Here is a 23153-nt window from a genome sequence, read left to right on the forward strand (position 1 = left end):
AAGCATTCCATTCATTTCACTCCGAAACAAATTTCATTTTTCTTGTGGCCTGTTTTCTTTTTCACTCCCGTTTTCTATATTTAATCAGTTACTGATAGGCATTCTAGATTAAGCCAGCTGGGTTCGTCTGGGTGCCATTTTACCTGACGAGGCTGTCTCCAGTTTACACGACTGCATGTAAGAGGGGTGTGAAGCAAAATTTCCCAGACCATGAATTTTGACTTTATGTTAAATGATTCTTTATTAGTGTGTTCCTAAAATAACTCACTCCTCATCAGCTATTCCTTTTCAGGGTAGTGGTAGTGCTATGGTAACTAATAAATGGTACTCTAAAGAAAATTGGAGAACTTGTTTTTAGTGTATCTACATCACCTATTTAACTCTGTATTCCTTGTTTTGTAGACAAACTTATTGGTGTTCATTGTACTCATGGTTTAAACAGGACTGGCTATCTCATCTGCAGGTGAGTTGCCAACCCCAAGAGACAGACTGTGTTTAGGTTGCTTCATGTACAACAGTAGGTGCAAGCCAGTTGCAAAAAATGCAGTCAGCTTTGAAATGTATGAAATAGAAAGAAGTCTTGCTTCCCACCCAAAGATTACCACCAGTAATAAGTGAATACGTATTTTTTCAGCCTTTAAAAATGCAGACAGATAATAAGCATATATGTGTAATTTAACGGTATAATATTTAGACATCCTGTTTTATAATATAACATGGTGGACATCTTCCTGTGAAAGTATTTGGGAACCTCATTCTTAAAATTTTTAAAAAAATGTTTATTTTTGAGAGAGAGACAGAGCACAAGTGTGGGAGGGGGAGAGAGAGAGAGAGAGAGAGACACAGAATCCAAAGCAGGCTCCAGGCTCCGAGCTGTCAGCACAGAGCCTGATACTGGGCTGGAACCCATGAACCACGAGATCATGCCCTGAGCCAAAGTCGGAGGTTTAACTGACTGAGCCACCCAGGTGCCCCTCATTCTTTTTTAAAGGCTGTATTGCTTTGCTTACTGATGAACATAAAAGTCAGAAATTCTTGATATTTAAAACATTGAACTATTGAACATTCCTATACGAACAAATTTGAATGTATATGCTGTTTTTTGAGATAATTTTAGAATGGAATTTCTGAATCACAAGTTGATGCTTTTATGCTTTTTGAGGACTGCTGCACTGGACTGACTTCTATTTGTTCATTCAGAAAACACTTACTGAGCATCTGTTATGTGTAAGCACTGTGCTAGACGCTGGCAGTAAGACTTGAGAGACTTGACTTGGCCTTCGGGAACTCTAACAAGTCTAGAGAGAGAATAGACATGCAAGAATCACACAAATGCATGTGGAATTACAACTCTGACAAATGCCAAGAAGGAGAGGGACATGGTTCATGGAGGGCATATTAATAGGGAGGATTTGACTTTAGCATGGAGATTACAGAAAGTTTCTGTGGGGATGTTGGAGCTGATATCTGAAGGATGATGAGGTATTAACCTATTAGGGACTCTGGGGAGAGAATTCTGGGCATAAGGAACAGCAAGGACCGATAATAGGAAAGCGTATGCTGTGTTGGAGGAACAGGCCAGAGAGGCTGGGCCATGGGAAGTATGGTGTTAAAATGGAGCTGAAGTTTAAAAAAAAAGGTAGCGGGGAGCACCTGGCTGGCTAAGTCGGTAGAGCAAGTGACTCTTGATCTCGGGGTCATGAGTTTGAGCTGGAGGGGCACCTGGCTGGCTCATTCAGAGGCGCATGTGACTCTTGATCTTGGAGTCATGAACTTGAGGCTTACATTGGGTGTAGAGAGATTTCTTTTACTTTTTTTTTTTTTTTTTTTTTTTTTTTATTTTAGAGTGTGCAAGCAGGGGGTGGGGGCAGAGAGACACAGAGAGAGAATCTTAAGCAGTCTCCACACTCTGGGGTGCTCAACGTGGGGCTTGATCTCGTGACCCTGAGCTGAAATTTGGACGCTTATGCGTCTGAGCCACGTCGGCACCCCGAGGTGTTTTTTGGTTTGTTTTTTTTTTTTAAGTTTAAAATAGAGCTGTAGGGGCATCTGGCTGGTTCAGTCAGAAGGGCATACAACTCGATCTTGGGTTTGTGAGTTCAAGCCCCATATTGGATGTAGAGATTACTTAAAAAAAGGTTTAAAATGGAGTGTGGGGAGGAACTAGATCACGCAGGTCTGTGTTTAAGGTTTTAGACTTGATCTTCAGAGTAATCGAAAACCATTGAACTTTTTTTTGTTAAGGGTGTGGAGAATATAATCAAATTTGGATTTTCAAGTGATTATTTTGCTGAGTAGAGATTACACTGCAGGTGGAAACAAGAAGATAGGTTAGGCTTTTGTAGAAATCAGGGCATGATGGTAACTTGGACGAGGGTGTGGTGGTCATTTTGGTAGAAAGATGTGGACATATTCTAGAGATACTCAGGTAATATCATCTTTAGGATTTGTGGGTTGAAGATGAGGGTGAGGAAGAAATGGCTGACAGTGGTGGTGACTCCTAAGCTTCTGGCCCTTTACAGTTGGTTAGATAGCATTGTTTAGATACGATGTTAATATTTTTCCCAATTTGTTTTTTCCTATTTGTTGGTTCCTAATAAATACTCTGTCACATTAAGTAAGTCTTCTGTTTCTAGTATATAAAACATTTTGATCAAAAAGGACTATTGTATTTTATCAGATGCCTTTTTAACAAGTACCAATTTGTTCCTGTATTTTCTTCTTTCTTCTTTTCTTTTCTTCTTTCACTTACTAACTAAATTTCTTCTTTCACTTTTTTCTTCTTTCACTTACTAACTAAATTGTTAATTACATTAATAGATTTTCTAAAGTTGGCTCATCCTTGCATCCTTGGAATGAAGTCTTTTTGTGGTCATAGTATATCATTCTTGAGTAATTATTGGATTAGATGTGCTGATACTTTCTTAGGGTTTTTATATCTGTATTTGTAAATGAAATTGGACCTCTTTTGAATAAACTTGATTTCTTTCTTCTTACATATAAATGACTCAGTTATGTTGTTTTGTTAGATATTTGATTGATGTAGAAGGCATGAGGCCAGATGATGCAATTGAATGTAAGTATGAGTGTTGTCACTATTTTTCCCTTTTTATAAAAGTTGAAGTTGGAAATGTGGATGTATTTCTCAAATTTTGGAAAAAAGAAATGTTTGTAATTCATTTGCTGTGACATAATACAGTCTTTTGCCAAAAGTTTATAAAGGGATGTATCTGGAAATAGTGAGGTATAACAGCTTGAATAATTCATCAGTGGATTTCAGCTTCGATCTACTTTCTCTGTAAAAGACTTGCTTTTTGTACAGTTATTTCTAACAGTTCTTCCACTCCTCAGTATTCAATAGGTGCCGTGGACATTGCTTGGAAAGACAAAATTATATTGAAGACCTTCAGAAGGGCCCCATCAGAAGGTACGTTGCATTTTTTATGTGAGGTTTGTGGTTAGGGAGATATGTTTGTAGATTATTTCAGCTGTACATATCCACTCTCCCTGAGGCTTACTTGCTTGCTTGGGGAATCTAAACAAGGAGAGAAGTGGGGGAGGATGGCATTGTTATTTTCATGGACCAAAATGTCGTTACTAAGTTGGCTACTAAATTTGGAAGCCAGTAATACCGTGTGGAAATGTTCTCTTTGAGGAGTTGGGATTCCAGTGTATCCAGATCAAGTGGTTTTGAAGCCGCAACACATATGATGGAACCAGTCCACACCACTATTAAGTCTGTTAACCAAGGACAGAGGTATAACCTACATCAGACCCAAGGCTATCCAGTACCTTCTTGGCATTTCCACAGCCAGACCCAAGATCTGCAGCAGTCAGTAAGGTATCTGTTCTGTCTACTTTTCTGGAATTGAAATAGAAATTTATATCATAATTTAGTGCAAACACATAGCAATGGTGAGGAATTGCGTTTTCTGGATGATCAGTGTCAACCAGGAGGTATCATTTGCTCCATATTTTGCATTTAGAGCTGAAAAATCAAGTACAAGATGGGGGAATATGTGACTTTTCAGAGGCAGTTGAAAAATGCCTTAGAAAATTTCATTGATTCTAAACTTAGTTTAAGCCAACAATTTGATGTGATTACCAAACAGGATCTTGCATTCTTAGGCTGCATTAATAGTGGTAAAGTTTACAGAATAAGGAAGGGTGTTATTTAAGAGTAAATACAGATTATAGAGAAAGTAGTGAAACTCCAGTATGATATATTTACTGATCTTGCTTTTGAAACAATTAAACTTCAATCTTAATTTTCCAAATTTGTTACATGTCCCATAATTAATTTTTTTTTAATTTTTTTTTTCAACATTTTTTATTTATTTTTGGGACAGAGAGAGACAGAGCATGAACGGGGGAGGGGCAGAGAGAGAGGGAGACACAGAATCGGAAACAGGCTCCAGGCTCTGAGCCATCAGCCCAGAGCCCGACGCGGGGCTCGAACTCACGGACCGCGAGATCGTGACCTGGCTGAAGTCGGACGCTTAACCGACTGCGCCACCCAGGCACCCCTAGAATTCTATACTTTATAACTAATTTACATATGTATTTAAAGTGAAAGCAGCTTCCTGTTTTTAAAAATAAATACCTTATTCTGTCTCATGTCAACTCTGCCAGACTTGGGGAGAAAGTATTTGATTAGAAAAGTGTGGGCATTTATCTGTGTAGGGAAAAGTGGAATGGCTCCTGGAAACCTACCATGTGCCAAGGTGTTGTGGTAGGTAATTTAATTATGTTGTCTTAATTTACCTTGAAAACAACCCATGAAGATGGAAGGTATTGGCTCCATTTTATAAAGAACTAAGAAATCCAAAGATTAAGCAACTTATCTGCTAAGGTTATAAGGTAGAAAACAGTAGAGCCAGAATATCTGTGTATTATTTTATAAAGCTTATATATTTTATTAAACTAATAATAATTAATTGCTTTTTTGTTTGTTTGTTTAAGAAAATTTTCACAGAATCAAAATGTTTCCCAGAGAGGCCATATCCCTCCTCCTGGGCCCCCTGGAGAGGACTATTCACAATTGAGGTACTCTTGGAATGTAATGCCAAATGCCAGTCAAGTAGCCCAGAATAAAAGGTGGTATCCTGGCACTTACTACGGACTATCCTATCCAGCCTATTGTGGATGGACCGAATGACACAAACCTATCCTGGAAATCTCTCTGTGGATAGAGCAAGGCTGAAGACAGCTGGAGTGACTTTTTAGAAGATCAGATCAAATGAGGTTTATAATCTGCTTCATTCCTCCCTCATGTGTTCAAACTTAAGGAAAAATTACATTGATACTTACCTCTTTGATGAGAAATTTGCAGTATTTACAACAGTAAAGGAAATAATCTGTCATTCAGTCTTAAATTTTTTTAAAGAAGATGATATTTTAGAACTGATAAAGTAATAAAGAATTTCCCTCGTGAATTATTTTTCAAAAATTCTGTTTTCTTGGGGTGCCTGGGTGGTTCATTTAAATGTCTGACTCTTGATTTCAGCTCAGGTCATGATCTCACAGTTTGTGAGATCAAGCTGTGCGTTGGGCTCTGTGCTGACAGTGTGGAGCCTGCCTGGGCCCCCCCCCCCCCACCGCCTCTCACGCTCTCACTCTCGAAATAATTAAGTAAAACTTAAAATGCTGTCTTTATCCATGATTTCCTTCTGACCAATTTTGTGATAGGAGTGTATGTGCAGAAATTTTTAGTGTTCTTCTCATATTATATTAATGACCCAATCATTAAGGGTATCTTTTTTTCCCCCTAACCGTTCAAGATTTCTGTTACAATCTACCTAAGAGTCCAACCATTTTCTTAGAACCTAATCACTACTTGAAATTAGTAATTGTATTTTTGTGATTAGACATTTCTTTCTTTGGAAGCCTGTTGTAGGATTTGACCAACTTCTTTCACTGAATTGTCAGATATGCCATCTAACACAGGAATGGGTAAACTTTTAGGAATTGACTATCAGTTGGGCGAGAAACTGATTGAGAAACCAGAATGCTGGGGAATTTGCCTGACAGGGTAATTGTTATCTACTGAGTAGAACTATTTGGTAAACTGGAAAACTTTTATAGACCATAAAAGTTCTTTAATGAACAGAAGAGGATACAACATTTAAAGCCTGAGATATAGGAAAACTTGTAGACGACAAGCATGGCTCCTTGTGTTATTGCTTCTCTGTTGAACATAAACCTACTGGGATCTTTTTCCACTTGCCTCACAGCAGAGTGGTGCCTTGATCTTGACTTCTAAGTTCTTTTCCGCTGGTATACCTCTGGAACATGCAGATGGATCACTTGGGAGGTGTTAAATATTCTGAGTTGCAAAGAAGCCAGAGACCTTAGTTTGCTCAAGAAAGTGCCTCACTAACATGACATCCAAGCCTCCGTAGATACTTGGTGAATACCTGGGTGACCTGGCTTCATTTTTTTAAAGCCTCTGACTTTGAAGATTTGTATCCTAGAATGTCTCGTGCTGCATGTGATAGGTATTTTCTTTATGCTCTGTTACATACCAACATGTGGAACCTGACTCTCAGGAAGTGCTCTTCTAGTTCAACCAGTGCCCTGGTCCGTGTCTAATTAGCTTAGTCAGGCTGCTACCCTTCATCTAAGTGATGGCTCATGACAGGTTCCTGTGCCTGACACATGTAGTTCTTCTTGCTAAAAGGTTGCTCTTGCAGAATTGTTCCCCAGGATACATCATGAAGGCTCACTTGGACTGAAATTGGAGCAAGACAACTGGTGAGGCGTGAAAGAACAAGCAGGGGCAGGTATGGGAATCCAGCTTCGCTGATAGTTTTCCTTGGCAAGCAGTTTCTAAGGAGGACATTGCCAGCACAAGTGCCATCATTATAAGTACTGCTACCTTCGAAACATGTGACCCTATCATGCCCTCTGTCCCCTTCCCTTTCAGTTGTCAACATGGTTTGTTAAAAAAAAAAAAAATTAGTCTCCGTTTGCTATCTCACGTCTCATTCTGCACCACACTAGAGTTGTGGCTTCCACTCACACCACACCATTGTTAAGACCTCTGGCAAAAGGGACCAGCGACTCCCTTTTTTTTTCAGAGGTCTTCAGGGGCCTTTTAAGCTTTTAGAGTTTTCATTTTTATTTTAAAAAAATGTATGAGTAGTCTGGCGTACCTGGATGGCTCAGTCAGTTAAGCATCCAACTCTCGACTTTGGCTCAGGTCATGATCTCGCGGTTCGTGAGTTGGAGATGGTTCGTGAGTTTGAGCCCTACATCAGGCTCTACGCTGACAGCACAGGGCCTGTTTGGGATTCTTTTTCTCCTTCCCTCTATGTTCCTCCCCGTCTTGTGCCCTCTCTCTCTCAAAATAAATAAATTTAAAAATTAAAAAAAAAAATTCAAATAGTTCTACTGAGATTACCATGGAAAAGGATAGTTCCCTGTCTGCCCTACCCCCGGCTATCACTCCCCAAACACTGAGTAGTTTTGCATTATCTTCTAGTATTTGCCTTCATGTTTAAATACTATGCTTATTTAGCCACTTGTTGATTTTTCCATTTGTGATGCTACCTGTTACCCTCCTGCTGTGGAAGATGAGGATTTAGTTCATACACATCACTTACCCACATGCACACTTCTATTCCCTCATCCCTTCAGTATATTTCCCAATTTATGGTTCAGTCAGTATTCCAGGTTCATGTTTACTAGGCAGCTGTTGTTCACCTCTGAGCCACAGCATGCCGGGATTCTGTTCCTCTCTTCTATAGCTTCTGTCCTCATTTTGCCTTGTTTGTTTGCTGCTTTTCCCTGCACCTCTTACTGGTTCATCCCCCAAATCCCAACACCACTGTAACGTTCTCATACAGATATGATAGATGCAGATCCTTTTTTGTTTGAAATCTTTCCTGGAGCCCTCTTGGTCTTTTCCAGGTTGGATGCTATATTCGTGTGCTCAGGCTGCCTTAACAAAGTACCAGACTGGGCAGCTTCAACAACAGGAATTTATTTTCTCACGGCTCAAGGGGCCAGACATCTGAGCTCAAGGTGCCAGCAAGGTTGGTCTCTTCTGTGTTTACAGACAGCAGTCTTCTCCCTTTGTCCTGGTATGGTCCTCCATCTGTGACTGTCCAGATTCCCTCTTCTTATAAGTACACCAGTGGTATTGCATTAGTGCCCATGCTTACCACCTCATTTAAACGTATTACCTCTTTATTTATTTTTAAATATTTATTTATTTTGGGCAGAGCGCAAGTAGGGGAGGAACAGAGAGAGGGAGACAGAGGATCATAAGTGGGTTCTGTGCTGACAGGCTGACAGCAGCGAGCCCAATGTGGGGCTCGAACCTACAAACTGTGAGATTGTGACCCGAGCTGAAGTCAGACACTGAACCAACTGAGCCACCTAGGTGCCCTGACGTATTGCCTCTTTAAAGACCCTATCTCCAGGGGCACCTTGGTGGCTCAGTCAGTTAAGCATCTGACTCTTGATTTCAGTCAGGTCATGATTTCTTGGTTCATGAGTTCGAGCCCCGTGTTGGGCTCTGCACTAACAGTGTGGAGTCTGCTTGGGATTCTCTCTCTCCCTCTCTTTCTGCCCCTCCCCTGCTATACTCTGTCTCTCTCAGAATAAATAAACATTAAAAATAATAATAAAGACCCTCCAAGTCACATTCTGAGGTCCTGAAGTTTAGGGTGACTTCAACATTTGAATTTGTTGGGAATGGGGGGATGGCACAACTCAGCCCATGATGGGAAGCTTGATAGTTCTCTATATCTGGAGCATAGCTGTTCTCCTGGGATTCCTTTTCACTGTCACTCTGGTCATTTCTTATACTCCTCTTTTATTTCCTGGGCCCCATAGCTGAGACTTTCATGGTGCACTTCCCTGCTTGGGGGAATATATCCCTCTATAGCTTCCCAGGGAGAGTTAATGGGATGTAAATTTTTCAAGACTTTTGCATGTCTGAAATGGGTTTTATTTTATTCTTCAACCCCGTTGATAATTTGCTAGGCTATAGACTTGTATGTAGGCACTTTTAAATGCATTTATTCATTATTTCCCACATTTTGTTGTTGCTCTTGAAACCCTGTGTTCTGATTCCTGAACTTTCATTTGTGACTTGTAATTTTTCTCTGTGAAAGCTTTAGGATCTTTACCTCAAATGTCCTGAAATTTCATATGTCTAAAAATGTGGGTATTTTAAAATTTGCAACACTATATACTTAGTGAGCCCTTTCAGCCTGGCAAGTTGTATGTATCAGTCCTGGGAAATTTTCTTCCAGTTTTATCCTTTCTATTTCAGGAACTTCTATTAGTTGAACATTGGATGTTTTTTTAATGTACCTCCAAATTAATTATTCTTTTCCTCTTATTTTCCATTTTTAACTTTTTGGCTTTTTTTTTTAATCAGGAGAATTTCTTCAGCTTTATTTTCTACCTTCCATATATTATGTTCTGAATGCCTTTTTTTCCAAGCACTTTTTTTTTTAAATGAACGTATTCTCTCTCTCCAAAGTTATCAATTATTTTTAGGTTCCTTCTGTTTCCTGAATCACCTGTTTTCTTTTTGTTTGTCTGTTTGTTGATGCCTGTCTCTCAGAGGTGTTATTGAAATATTTGGTGACCTTTGCCCATCTTTTTGTACTTAAGATTGAGGCCCTAGCACACCTGGGTGGCTCAGTTGGTTGAGCATCTGGCCCTTGATTTCAGCTCAGGTCTTGATCTCAGGGTCATGAGTTCAGGACCCCTGTTGGGGTCTGTGCTGGACATGCATCCTACTTAAAAAAAAAAAAAAAAGATTGAAGCCCTCAAAACTGATGGCAGCTCTGGTTGTCTCATGGTGGAGTTGTAATAATGTCAATTTGCTTTTTGTTTACTTTCCCCTTGCCACACACATTTAGATTTTATTTTTCTCCATTTGACAATAATTTTATTGCTCTCTCTCTCTCTCTCTCATCTACCATTTGGTATCTCTCCCATTCTCTTGTGAGTTTTTAATCAGTAAAAATTTCTTTACTTTTATTTTGGGTAGGAAGTATGTCCCAGGAGCATGGGCCATTGAGCGTCCTAAGTCATGATTTGGCCCTGTAATGTCAGCCACAAGCACTCTTGATGTGCAGGGAGACCCCACCTAGGAACCTGTCTGAACCACCTTTCTAACGTAGTTCTAACAACTGCCCCCAGAATTATGTCCTGAAAACAAGCTCATTGTGTTATTCCCCTCTTGGAAATTTTGGATGGTCGTGGCCTTTGGAGTCCACGTCCAACTCCCTGTCAAGGCCTTCTGTGATCTGACTCTGAGCTGATTTTAAAACCTCTGCTAGGGGCACCTGGGTGACTCAATCGGTTAAGCATCTGAGTTCGGCTCAGGTCATGATCTCACAGTTTGTGAGTTCGAGCCGCGCATCGGGCTCTGTGCTGACCACTCAGAGCTTGGAGCCTGCTTCAGATTCTGTCTCCCTTTCTCTCTGCCCCTCCCCCACTGGTGCTTTGTCTCTCTGTCTCTCAAAAATAAACACTAAAAAAAAACCAAAAACACAACTCTGCTATATTCTACTCCATTCTTCAGTGTGCAGGCAATTTCCTGAGTACATTCTGTTGAACATTTATGGGTACCATGTCTTTGTCTTCCAGGTTGTTCCCTTGCCTGTAATGGCTTTGCAGCATCTATAAGCAAATCATTCCCTTTCTTGAAGCCCATCTCAGTAAAGTCTTCTCCCCCAACTCTACCCACTATTGAATCATTCCTTTTCCTACAAGGTATCTTGTATCACTATTTAGCATTCATTTCATTTATATCTCTTGTTACATGACACACAGGTTCCAAGCAGTCTCAGATTCCCTCAATCCCCTCTTCCTTCATGAAGGTGCCATCTGGGGGCACTTGCATGGCTCAGTTGTTAAGTGTCTGACTCCTGATTTCAGCTGAGGTCGTGATCTCATGGTTCATGAGTTTAAGCTCCGTGTCAGCTCTGTGCTGTCGGTGCAGAGACTGCTTGGGATCCTCTCCCTCTGTCTGCCCCTCTCCTGCTTGTGTGCTTTCTCTCTCCCAAAATAAATAAACTTAAAAAAGAAAAAAAAAAAAGAAGAAGAAGAAGAAGGCACCATCTCCCTCCTGGCCCACACTCTCCTTTTTTGCCTTGCCAGCAAACCTTATTGCATTCCCTAAGCTACAAGAGCCCAAGTTACACTGGGCCTGCATGGCCCTTATAGCCTCTACACCAGCCCTCTCTCTTATGTCATTTATCCACTTTAGAGTTGCAGGAGATGCTATACTGCAGGCCACAGGATCTGGCTTTCTGAGCTGCCACTGAAGGGATGATCAGAAGAGTGGAGGAGTCAGCTCCCACTGTGGGGAGCCTTAATTAATGGAACATAGAGGGCAGGAGGGAGCCTGGCAAGCAAATTTCCCCCTCCTTTCTCTCCTCTGTGGACTACCGTCAGGAAAAGTTTTCCTTTCAAGCCTTCCGGAGAAGTCTAGCCCATGGAGTGAACACATATGGCAACAATCTGTGTGTCTTCCTGGCTCACCGTGAAGCCTGCCTATAAGGCAGTCCATTACCTCACATTGCTTTGCCTCTTTCCTTGCTTCACTTCCCTTTTTTCCTAACAGTCTGTTCGCACATATCCCACATAAAACATCAGCACTTTAATCCTTGCCTCAGGTTTTGCTTTCCAGAGGACCTAGGTAAGATACTCAAGCATTTGTTAATAAATTTGGCAGTCACAGTTTCTGTAGTTTTTAATTTTTTTTTTTTAACATTTATTCATTTTTGAGAGAGAGAAGAGCGTGCAAGTGGGGGAGGAGCAGAGGAGGAAGCTCTAGGCTCTGAGCTGTCAACACAGAGCCTGATGCAGGATTCGAACCCACAAACTGTGAGGTCACGACCTGAGCCGAAGTTGGATGCTTAACCCACTGAGCCACCCAGGCTCCGTGGCAGTCACAGTTTTTAACCATTGTTCAACCATACATGTGAGAATGGGAAGTACCAGAGCTATTCCACTGATGTGACATTGAGATCCTATCTTTAGGAATATAGAAATGTCAATTATATTCAAGTTAACAATTTAGCAAGGATAGTCTACCGACTTAGAGGTAGGCATTCATTTTGGAGGTAATTTTCACATGCCTTGGGAATAGTTTTTGAAGTCTTGGTGTCTTCAAAACCCATTTATTCACATAACACTTCCAAGATTAGAATCATTTTATCAGATGGAAACAGATATACCTATTTATACAAGATATACAGATATGCATATTTATATACTGCAGAGAACAAGGTTGATAATCTTGTGAAAGTTTAACCAACACCAAATTAGATCTTTTGAACTAATTTCATGATACATAGTGATCTCTTCCTCTGCAACTGTAGTAAAGGGATCATCTTTATCTCTGAGATGACTTAACAGTAAAATTCATCCTTTTTTCATGTACAGTTCTATGAGTTTCTACAAATATACTGTTTTATAACTACTACCACAGTTGAGAACCTTGCCATCACGCCCAAAACTTCCCTCATATCATTTTGTAATTAACTTCTCCCACCAACCCCAGGCCCTGACAACGGCTGATTTGTTTTGTCTCTGTATTTTTTGCCTTTTTTTAGAATGTCATGTAAGTGAAATCAAACAGCATGTAGCCTTTTGGATGTGATTTCTTTCAAATAGCATGACGCCTTTGAGATCCATCCATGTCATCGAGGGGGTTGATAGTTGATTCCCTTTTTGTTGCTGAGTTAGTTTTTTATTGTATGGATATACCACAGTTTGTTTATCCATCTACCAGTTGATAGACTTCCAGTTTTTGACTTTTGAACAAAGTTGCTATAAACATTTGTATAGAGGTTTTTGTGTGAACATCTGCATTTATTTCCCTTGGAGGGAGACTGCTGCTATGAGGTCAGCGTGTGTTTAATTTTAGAAGAAACTGCCAATTTTTTTCAGAATGGCTGTACTATTTTACATCCCCATCAGCAGGGTATAGGAGTTCCAGTTGCTCACATCCCTACGAGCACTTAGTATTTAAAGTGTACAATTTGATACTTTTGATATGTATATAATCATGAAACCCTTTCCACAATTAATATAGAACATATCTATTACCCCAAAGTTTCCTTGTGCTGCTTTGTAATTTCCTTTTTCCTTTGATGGAAAAGCCCCCTATCCAAGCAACCACTGATCTGCTTTCTATCACTGTAGTTTTATGTAAGTGGAATCATACAGTATGTACTATTTTTATGTCTGACTTTTTTTATTCAGCATGATTATTTTGAGATCCATCCATGTTATTGTTATGGCACAAGTTGGTTCCCTTTTATTGCCAAGTTGTAATCCATTGTATGGATATATGATTTGTTTATCCATTCACCTGATGAACATTTGAGTTGTTTCCAGCTTTAGGTGGTTATAAATAAGCTGCTATAAACGGAGCAACTTTTCTTTAAATGTCTATTTTTAATCAACTTTATTGAGGCATAATGCATAATTTATTGTCCATAAAATGTATTTTCTAAGTGCATAGTTTGATGAATTTTGACAAAGTCATACTCCCCTTATAACTACCACTACATGAAGAAACAGAACATCGACAGGCTTCACAGCAAAGATTCCCTTGGCGTCCTTTCCAGTCCATCCAGGTCTCCCACTCCTCCATTCCCAACAACCACTATTTTGCTTTCCAGTCAGTCTAGAATAAGTTTGCAATTCCTAGTTTTGTAGAAAAGGGATCATTCAGTAATATATTATATTCTAGTTTCTTGCTTTTTTTTTTCAGAGGTTTTTAGATTCATCCATGTTGCAAATATTGTTGCAAGTATCAGTAATTTATTCCTTTTTGTTACTATTTCATTGTATGAATTTACCAGTTTGTCCACTGATCTGTTCTTGGGCATTGGGCTGTTTCCAGTTTTTTGCTATTAAGAGTAAAGTTGCAGATCACCTGGGTGGCACAGTCTGTTAAGCATCCAACTTCGGCTCAGGTCATGATCTCATGGTTTGTGGGTTTGAGTCCCACATCTGGCTCTGTACTGTCAGCAGAGCCTGGAGCCTACTTCAGATTCTGTGTCTCTCTCTCTTTGCCCCTCCCCTGCTTGCACTCTTTCTCTCTTAAAAATAAACATTAAAAAAAAAAAAGAGTAAAGTTGCTATGAACATTCACGTATTAAACTTTGTTAGGTACGTGTTTTCCTTTCTCCTGGAAAATGCAAAGGAATGAAATGCAAAGTAAATATACATTTAATTATTTAAGAAACTACCACACTCTTTTCTAAAGTGGTTATACTATTTTATAAAATTCAGATCAGCAATATATGAGGATACCAATTATGTTTGACAACACTTATACTATCAGTCTTCTAAATTTTAGTTGTGTGGGTGTGTAGTAGTAGCTCATTATGGTTTTTTTTTGTTTGTTTGTTTTAATTTTTTTTTTCAACGTTTATTTATTTTTGGGACAGAGAGAGACAGAGCATGAACAGGGGAGGGGCAGAGAGAGAGGGAGACACAGAATTGGAAACAGGCTCCAGGCTCTGAGCCATCAGCCCAGAGCCCGACGCGGGGCTCGAACTCACGGACCGCGAGATCATGACCTGGCTGAAGTCGGGCGCTTAACCGACTGCGCCACCCAGGCGCCCCACTCATTATGTTTTAAATTTGCATTACTCTGATGACTAATGATGTTGAGCATCTTTTCATGTGTTTACTGGCCTGAATCACAGATCCTTTATAAAGTGTTCAAATTTGTCACCCATTCTTAATTAGGTTGTTTTCTCTTACTGAGTTGTAGGTGTTCTTTATGTACTCTGGATACCAGTCTTTTGTCAGAATATCTTTTAGAGGGCAGTTGGGTGGCTCAGTTGGTTAAGTCTAACTTCAGCTCAGGTCATGATCTCAGGGTTGGTTTGAGCTCCACCACGAGCTCTCTGCCTGAAGCCTCTCTACCTCAAAGCCTGGAGCCTGCTTTGGATTGTGTCTCCCTCTCTCTCTGCCCCACGCCACCCCCCAGCTCATGCTCTCTCTCAAAAATAAACATTAAAAAAATTTAATATCTTTTACACCTATATATTCCCATTGTGTTCAAGCCCATGCTTCTCTTTACTATCCCTTAAATGGGGGAAGGCCATATGTGTCTCAGAGCCTTTGAACTCTCTTTATTGTCTGGAATGCTGTTCTCCCAGTTACACAGACCTCCTCCAGTTACTGTTCAAAGGGCCCTTTCTGGTGAGCTCTTAACCATCCTATTTGAAATAGCAATACCCTCGGCCAGGCATTCCTCCCTTTCCTTTATTTTTTCTCCATAGCACATATCCACCCGACCGGTATATTTGTTATTTACTTGTGTAAATTTACCTGTTTTCCTGTGTAAAGAAAAGTATGGACCAAGATGAACCGGAACCACAAAAAACATGGGAAATAATTATCTGCAGCCTGTTTAGGGGATTACCTCCTTTCTTGGAGGCTGATACACTTAGAGATGACAAATTTCTGAGCCTGCCAGAAGCAGGAAGAGGTTGATTTCATCAACGTACTGTCACCTCTTAAGTACCCGAAGCAAATCGCGGTCCACTCCAGAGCTTTCCTAAATGACCGCACCGTTGCAAGAAGGAAACAAGTTCCGTCCGTCCCCGAAAAGAAATGTAGCTGAGATGAATGTGGAGTTCATCCTGGCCAACACTGTTCTTTGCACAAGAAGAAACCGATGTCTCCTCCAACGCCAAACGCGTTGGAGAAAGGCTGAGTCGCGCCCTGAAACCTCAGCGTCCGGTCCCCGGATCCTTACCGTCCCCATAGCCGGAAGTGACAGATGGGGCCCTGGCTCCCATTTGCGTCCGCCGGCGTCTCTCAAGCTGAGGAAGGAGCTTCTCGGGAGGGACTTGCGCGGTTGCGGCCCAGCTTCCGGAAAGTGAGGGGTTTGTTTCCGAGGGGAAGGCCTTCCCGGAGGACCGAGAGTGCGCAGGTGAGTCCTCTCTGGCAGGGCGGGCGGAGGGCCAGCCCCGGGGGCTCAGTACGGCAGTGACAAGCTCATGCTCTCGGAGTGCTACACAGCTGAATGAGGATTCATCAAACCGATGAAAAGGGCTGAGGAGCACGTGTAAGAGGGCCTGGGACCCTGGTAAATGGACTTTTTAAACGGAGTTGAAGGGAGGGAGGAAGAAGTAAGGGGCTGTACCTGTCGGAGGGGCAGAGTTGGGGAGCGAGCCTGGGCATTTGAAACTGGGGAGGCCACTGGGCTGTAGCGGAAAGACCGCGGTTCGGAGACAGGTGCGCTGGCAGCAGCACCAGGGGAGAGGGCTGCGACTGGAGGGTTTGAAACTCCCTGCCATTAAGTGAGAGCTTTACCACAAGAGCGGCGGAAGGACGAGATAATGGTTTACGTTTTGAAAGGATCGCCCTTACTGCCAGGTGGAAGTTGGATGGAAGGAGGGCTGGAACTGCGAGGCCACCACCCCTAGGAGGCCACAGCTGTAGTTGAGACATGCGGCCTGGGCTGGGGGCAGTGGGTATTGGGGAGAAGTGGACGGGTCAAAATGGTACTTAAGAGGTAAAGTCGTCAAGACTAGAGAGTAACTATGGGAGCTAGGAGTATGACTGGATTTGTTGTGATTGAGGGCGACGATGATTCTAAGTTTCTGGCCCAAGTGAGGGAATTATGTTTTGACTTTTGCTAGGCTGATAAGAGACCATAAGGCGGGATGAGGGCAAAATATAAGCTAGCACACCCCCACCCCAGTGGGATCTGTGTGACATTCTATGGACACCCCTGTCTACCCAAGAACAAAGGAAAGGACAGAAAACAAATGGTTAAATTGATGAGTCTCTACCAGTTTACAAAAGAAACGTAATCCCATCAATAGCCTAAAGTCCCGGAACTCCCTGCTGTCTTAATGTTAATGATTTGCTAGAGGGGAAAAACAACAACAACAACAACAACAACAACTTAGTGTGACAATAGCTAGGCCTCCCGTAATCTGTGAGTCTTTAGCATAAGAAAGTCTCTGGAAACTTCCCTTCTGACTTTACCTCCCCTAAACTCATAGTATGTAACAAGCCACTCTGCACAACCCCTGTGCAGCTGTTTCTGCCCTGGATTCCTGTTCCCATGCTTTAATAAAATCACTTTTGTACCAAAGACATCTTCATGAATTCTTTATTGACCATCAGCTGTGAACCCCACTATCACCCCAAAACCTCATCAAGGAGACCTTTTTTCCCCTAGTATAAAAACATAATGGAAAGTTTTTTTCCTTGCTGATTATCTGTACTCTTATTTTGTGTGCTTACTGTAGAAAATTCAGTGCAATTTTTTTTTTTATAGAAGATGATAAACGTTACCAATAATCCTGCCACCCAAGATGGCCATATTTTGGTGTGTTTCATCTTTTTGTTTTCTGTGTGCACCTTTTTGTGTAATTGGGAATGTATTCATTATATTTTTCTGTATCATTTTTTTTCCCCATTGGATGTTACTATGACAATAAAGATTGAACTGCTGTGTGCCAGGATATTATTCACACATATATTTTTTATCCTAACAAAAAGTCAGATGTAATTCCACCAAGTCTGAGATAACTTTTTGGTGTATCTTCCTTTCAATATTTTTTATGCTCCTTTTTGAAAAGCCCACAGTTTATGCCACATTTTATGTTTTGTCTTTTTTTTAATGTATTTTTTACAATTTATTTTGAGATAGAGTATGCATGCCAGTGGGGGAGAGGCAGAGAGAGAGGGAGAGAGAGAATCCCAAGCAGGCTCCATACTGCCAGGCAGGCTCCATACTGCCAGGCAGGAGCCTGATGTGGGGCTTGAACTTAGGAACTGTAAGATCATGACCTGAACTGAAGTCAGATGTTTAACTGACTGAGCCACTCAGGTGCTCCTGTGTTTTGTTTTTCAATCAGATGTTTTTACTTAATGTTATTTATTGCTATTTCACACAAATTAACTGGTCTCCAAGATGACAGTTTTTAATGCTTGTTTAGTTGCAACAAATCTGTTATTTGCTAGTTTGTTTTCAATTTTTTGCTATTAGGATGATGAGAGGAGCATCTTATTATGTAAATTTTCAGGTTTTTAATTATTCCTTGAAAAGAGTCCTAGAAATGGAAACTACCAAGTAAAAGGATAACATGAACTTACCAAATTGCCACCCCCAAATAACTTACTAACACTTTGAAATTGTTTTAAAGATCACATTTTTGCAATACTTAGATTCTCAGTTCAAGAATATGGTTGTCTTTCTAGTTAGTCAAGTTGTCCTTTATGTTTCTTTTATGTCTTTGTCCTTTCCTTATTAAACTTATGTCTAAGAAAAGGCCTGTATTGATTTTTTAATAATTGTACCCCCTCCTGGGGCACCTGGGTGGCTCAGTTGGTTAAGCATCCAACTTTGCCTCAAGTCATGATCTCATGGTTCGAGGGTTTGAGCCCCACATCAGACTGTAAGCTGACCGATCTGAGCCTGGAGCCCACTTCAGATTGTGACTCCCTCTCTCTCTGCCCCTCCCCCACTTATGCTCACGCTCTCTCTCAAAAATAAATAAAACATTAAAAATAATTGTACCCCCTCTCTACTTAAATGTCATGTGTGAAATGAGTATCTTTGAGTCAAGTGTTGTACTTCAATAAAATTTTCTTAATATTTGTGTCTAGGTTCTGCTAAAATATACATAAAATGGGAAGATCAGAAAGCTAAAAAGGCTAAGTTGGAGTAAGGTTTCGTTAACACCATAAGTAATCCGTGGCCTAAAGAATTCCTGACATTCTGCTCCTACTTGTCCGTTAGAGAAGCTGCCCCTCAGCCATGCACCAAAGCCTGCCTGCCTGCACAACCAGAGAAGCAGGCAGCAACCTTGGTCTTTCAGTAAAGGAAGCTAGGAACAACTCAGCAGGGTTGGTAGACATCTCATGGGGATGCCAAATGTGCTTTTGGGATGGATTCTTCTAGTGTAACAGTTCTGTCATCTTGTTATATTTGTTACTGAGGATGTTTATTAGTTGAATTATACCATTAGCTTTTAAACAGATGAAGTCTTTTGGTCTTTTAGAATCGTGCTTGTCTGTGAAATGCAGTTAACGCATCAGCTGGACCTATTTCCCGAATGCAGGGTGACCCTTCTGTTGTTTAAAGATGTAAAAAATGCTGGAGACTTGAGAAAAAAGGCCATGGAAGGTGCTATTGATGGTGCATTAATAAACCCTAAGGTGGTAAGTACAAGTAAGAACAAATGAGTAAGAACAAAAAGGGGCATTTAAGAATACGTTAATTAAAAAAAATTTTTTTATGCTTATTTTTGAGAGACCGAGAGACAGAGCATGAGTGGGGGAGGGGCAGAGAAAGAGGGAGACACAGAATCTGAAGCAGGTTCCAGGCTACGAGCTGTCAGCACAGAGCCTACTGTGGGGCTCGAACCCACAAACCAAGAGATCATGACCTGAGCCGAAGTCAGAGGCCAAACCAACTGAACCACCCAGGCACTCCAATAATATGTTAATTTTTTTTGATGTTACAGGTTAGCCTAAAATTGTCATCTTTGGATAAATAGTTCTTGTCTAAACCGTGGAGTCAGATTGAGCCAACCTTGAATTTAATAGTGAATAGAAGCCAAAGTGCTAGGCCCTTCCCAGGAGATATGAAAGGTTGTATTCTGACTCTGATGTAATGGCAAATCCTGGAGCTTCATTTACTCATTTGAACTAGAAAAATCTCTGCACAGGAGGCATCCGTAGTGGTTAAGAGCACACACTGTGGAACCATGTTACTAGGACTTAATCTCAGCTCTGGCATTTATTATGACTTTGAACAAGTGGTAGGCAACCTTTGTACCATGCTTGCTCTGTTCCTGCCATTGTTCTAAGTGCTTTCCGTATACTAACTCACTTAATCTTCACAACAACCCTATGAAGTAACTACTATGATTATCTGCATCCAACAGATAAAACTAAGGGATCTGCCCAAGGTCCCTCAGTAGGAAGTGACAGCTGGGATTCAAACCCAAACATTCTTTGCTTTGGCTTCCTCATCTACTGTGTGAATAATAATACTGATTTCATAGGGTAGTTTTAAGAATTAAAATAATACAGGTAAAATGTTTAGACTGTGGCCTTTCCCCATATTAGTGCTCAATGTTCTTTAAAAAAATTTTTTAAAAATATTTATTTATTTATTATTGAGAGAGACAGAGCATGAGTATGGGAGGGGTAGAAAGAGGGGGAGACACAGAATTTGAAGCAGGCTCCAGGCTCTGAGCTGTCAGCACAGAGCCCAATGCGGAGCTTGACCTTACAAACCACGAGATCATGACCTGAGCTGAAGTTGGACGCATAACTGACTGAGCCACCCAGGCGCCCCCCAATGTTCTTTTTTAAATTTTTACTATTTAAGTTCCTTGCAGCTTTAACATTCTATGATTTACTGAACACCCAGCAATTTTGAAAATATAGTCCATAGAAACTGTGATGAAGTCAAACAGCCTGACATTGGAGTTACCAAGAGAGAAGGCATGTGTCTCCCAAGTGCTCCAGATTCTCCTTGTGTGATTCTTTATGTTCTCTTTGGTAGATTGTTGATCCATTTCAGATACTTGTGGCCTCAAACAAAGCAGTTCATCTCTACAGACTGGGAAAAATGAAGACAAAAACTCTATCAACTGAAATTATTTTCAACCTTTCCCCAAATAACAATGTAATTAATATGGATTTTACTTTATTTATGTTGATTGTGTTGTGCTAATGTGTGTTCCCCAGTGTTGGGCTGTAATAGTGAAGAGTGTTCTGGAAAGATTGAGGTTTAGCACTGCCTCTTCCTAGACAAATAAGCTTTGGAGTCACTTCACATAGGAGTAAAGAAAAAGTTAGCTACATTAGATGAGGATAGTTTTATCTGTCCTTCTTACCATATAGGGTCAGGAAGATCCCTCTAAATGATATATAAATTTAAATGGCAAAACATTAAGCATGGATATTTGTGTGTTACCATGCACATCTTTTACTCTCCCTATAACTGCTTAAGGATAGAATCCATGTCTTTTCCATATACCAGAAGCCTGCCTGGTACTTGGAACAGCCTTTAACACAGGCTCACTCATATACCCAGGGCTCAGGAAGAGTTTGTGGTTTGAAATACTGGTAGTAATCAAAGTTATTGAGCTAAAGATATTCTACCTGTGGCACATGAAAAAAATAACTTAAATTTTGCTGATGAAGTTTTAGTATTACTACTACTATTAAGAACACAACCAGGTACTAACATCATCCAAAGGACAATTAGGAAACCCGTAGCATGGTTTAAAATAATGTTTGAAATTTTATAAAGTTTATAGAATGCATGATAATAGAATTCCTTAGTACCTGGAGAAAAAATTACCAGATGATTATAATTTCTTTGACATCATTTGAAATAATTTGAGAAACTTCACTTCGGTAAACATCTGCTGGGCTTGTCCCTCTTACAGTTACAGTTCTAGGGCAGGAGAAACATGTTCCTGAGGAAGGCAGGTAAACAAGACAGAAATCCAAATGCACTAAGATAAGTGACGTAATGGGAATAATACTTTAAACCAATGGAAACAGCAAAGAAGCAACTCCTGTAAGGAGAAAGGATGACATTAGTGACATTAGTGTTGGACCTTGAGGGATGAGGACACTCCAGGCTGAGGACAAAGTTTGAGCATAGGAAAAAATGTATGAAATGGTGGACACCCATATGGTCCAGTCTGGGTAGAAGGTGGGTGTGCGTGGCTAGAGGGTCACTTGGGGCCAGAGGGAGGGAGTGTTGATGTTAGGAAACGCCAAGAAGTAGGCTTGATTGCGCAGGAATAAGGTGCAGTTTTGAGCAGAGAGCACTCTAGAGGCAGAAGGGTTGTTGAAGAGAAACACTGTAGGTAGAATCATTAGGATATGAAAAATAAGAACCTGGCCAAGGAAAAAGGAGGCCCATGGGGGGATGTTTCAGATACAGAAGCTACTGGTTATTGTTTGTTGTTGTTCTTTTCCTTAGATTTCAGAAGCTCTGAAAAAATTTGGTATCTCAGCAAATGACACTTCAATTCTAATTGTTTACATTGAAGAGGGAGAAAAACAAATAAATCAAGAAGACTTAATATCTCAGGTAGAAGGTCATCAAGTTTCTCTGAAAAATCTACCTGACATAACAAATATTACAGAAGTCAAAAAGGTTTGTAAATCTGTATTTTTACAAAGTGTAATAGATGAAGAATAATACTGATGTTGTTTGCTTGTTGATCACTGATCCTTCTGGTTTTTGTTTTTCTTTAAGAAAGGTTAATGTAATTAAAAATTACTTGAAAAATAGTTACAGATGCAAAGAATTAGAAGATGCTGGATTATAGGGGCGCCTGGGTGGCGACCGAAGTCAGTCGGTTGAGTATCTGACTTCAGCTCAGGTCATGATCTCGCAGTTCGTTGAGTTCGAGCCCCGCATCAGGCTCTGTGCTGACAGCTCAGAGCCTGGAGCCTGCTTTGGATTCTGTGTCTCCCTCTCTCTCTGTTCCTCCCCCGTTCATGCTCTGTCTCTCTCTGTCTCAAAAATAAATAAACATTAAAAAAAATTAAAAAAAAAAGATGCTGGTTTATGTAAAATTTAGTTGATAAAAGCATTCTTTAATTAAGAATAAATAATTTCAGGGATGCCTAGGTGGCTCAGTCAATTCAGCTTCTGACTTCGGTTCAGGTCATGTTCTCCTGGTTCCCGAGTTTGAGTCCTGTGTCAGGGTCTGTGCTGACAGTTCAGAGCCTGGAACCTGCCTCGGATTCTGTGTCTCCCTCTCTCTCCCTGCCCCTACTCTGCTCTGTCTCTCTCAAAAATAAACAAACATTAAAAAAAAAAAAAAAAGAATAAATAACTTCAGAGGCACGTTAGTGGCTCAGTTGGTTGAGTGCCCTACTTTTGATTTCAGCTCAGGTCATGATCCCAGGGTCATGGGATCAAGCCCTGCATTGGGTTCTGTGCTGGGCATGGAGCCTGCTTGGGATTCTCTCTCCCACTCCCCTGCTTGTCGCTCGTGCTGTCTCTCTGAAGAAAAAAAAAAAAAGTGCAGAATACATTTTATATTTATTTTACATTTCAAATATACTGTGTAAGCTTGATCTTTAATATCTTGACGTATGCTTTAAAAATTGGTACAGATTTGGGGCGCCTGGGTGGCGCAGTCGGTTAA

General features: G+C 40.7%; 2 protein-coding genes and 1 long non-coding RNA gene across 8 annotated transcripts in view; 2 read left to right on the plus strand and 1 right to left on the minus strand.

The window, feature by feature from the left end:
- Positions 1–5435, plus strand: part of DUSP11 (dual specificity phosphatase 11) — a 17901-nt gene extending 12466 nt beyond the window's left edge. Inside the window, exons 5-9 of the mRNA XM_040458520.1 lie at positions 403–463; positions 3030–3076; positions 3352–3427; positions 3656–3841; positions 4963–5435. Of these exons, the coding sequence (XP_040314454.1) occupies positions 403–463; positions 3030–3076; positions 3352–3427; positions 3656–3841; positions 4963–5158 (566 nt within the window). The 3' untranslated portion in view covers positions 5159–5435. The remainder of the gene's footprint in view (positions 1–402; positions 464–3029; positions 3077–3351; positions 3428–3655; positions 3842–4962) is intronic.
- Positions 1–15844, minus strand: part of LOC121019253 (uncharacterized) — a 27943-nt gene extending 12099 nt beyond the window's left edge. Inside the window, exon 1 of the long non-coding RNA XR_005785510.1 lies at positions 15758–15844. This is a non-coding gene — a long non-coding RNA (uncharacterized LOC121019253). The remainder of the gene's footprint in view (positions 1–15757) is intronic.
- TPRKB (TP53RK binding protein) overlaps positions 15802–23153 on the plus strand; it is a 12846-nt gene continuing 5494 nt past the window's right edge. For 2 of the 6 annotated variants that reach the window (XM_040458513.1, XM_040458515.1), the window contains exons 1-4: positions 15941–16090; positions 19023–19182; positions 20537–20659; positions 21974–22150. In XM_040458513.1, the coding sequence (XP_040314447.1) occupies positions 19042–19182; positions 20537–20659; positions 21974–22150 (441 nt within the window). In that variant the 5' untranslated portion in view covers positions 15941–16090; positions 19023–19041. The other 4 variants (XM_040458514.1, XM_040458517.1, XM_040458516.1 and 1 more) reach the window with 4 other exon arrangements.

This window comes from Herpailurus yagouaroundi, unplaced genomic scaffold, assembly GCF_014898765.1.
Source record: "Herpailurus yagouaroundi ecotype Mexico unplaced genomic scaffold, PumYag 221, whole genome shotgun sequence".
In the NCBI taxonomy this organism is placed as follows: Eukaryota; Metazoa; Chordata; class Mammalia; order Carnivora; family Felidae; genus Herpailurus; species Herpailurus yagouaroundi.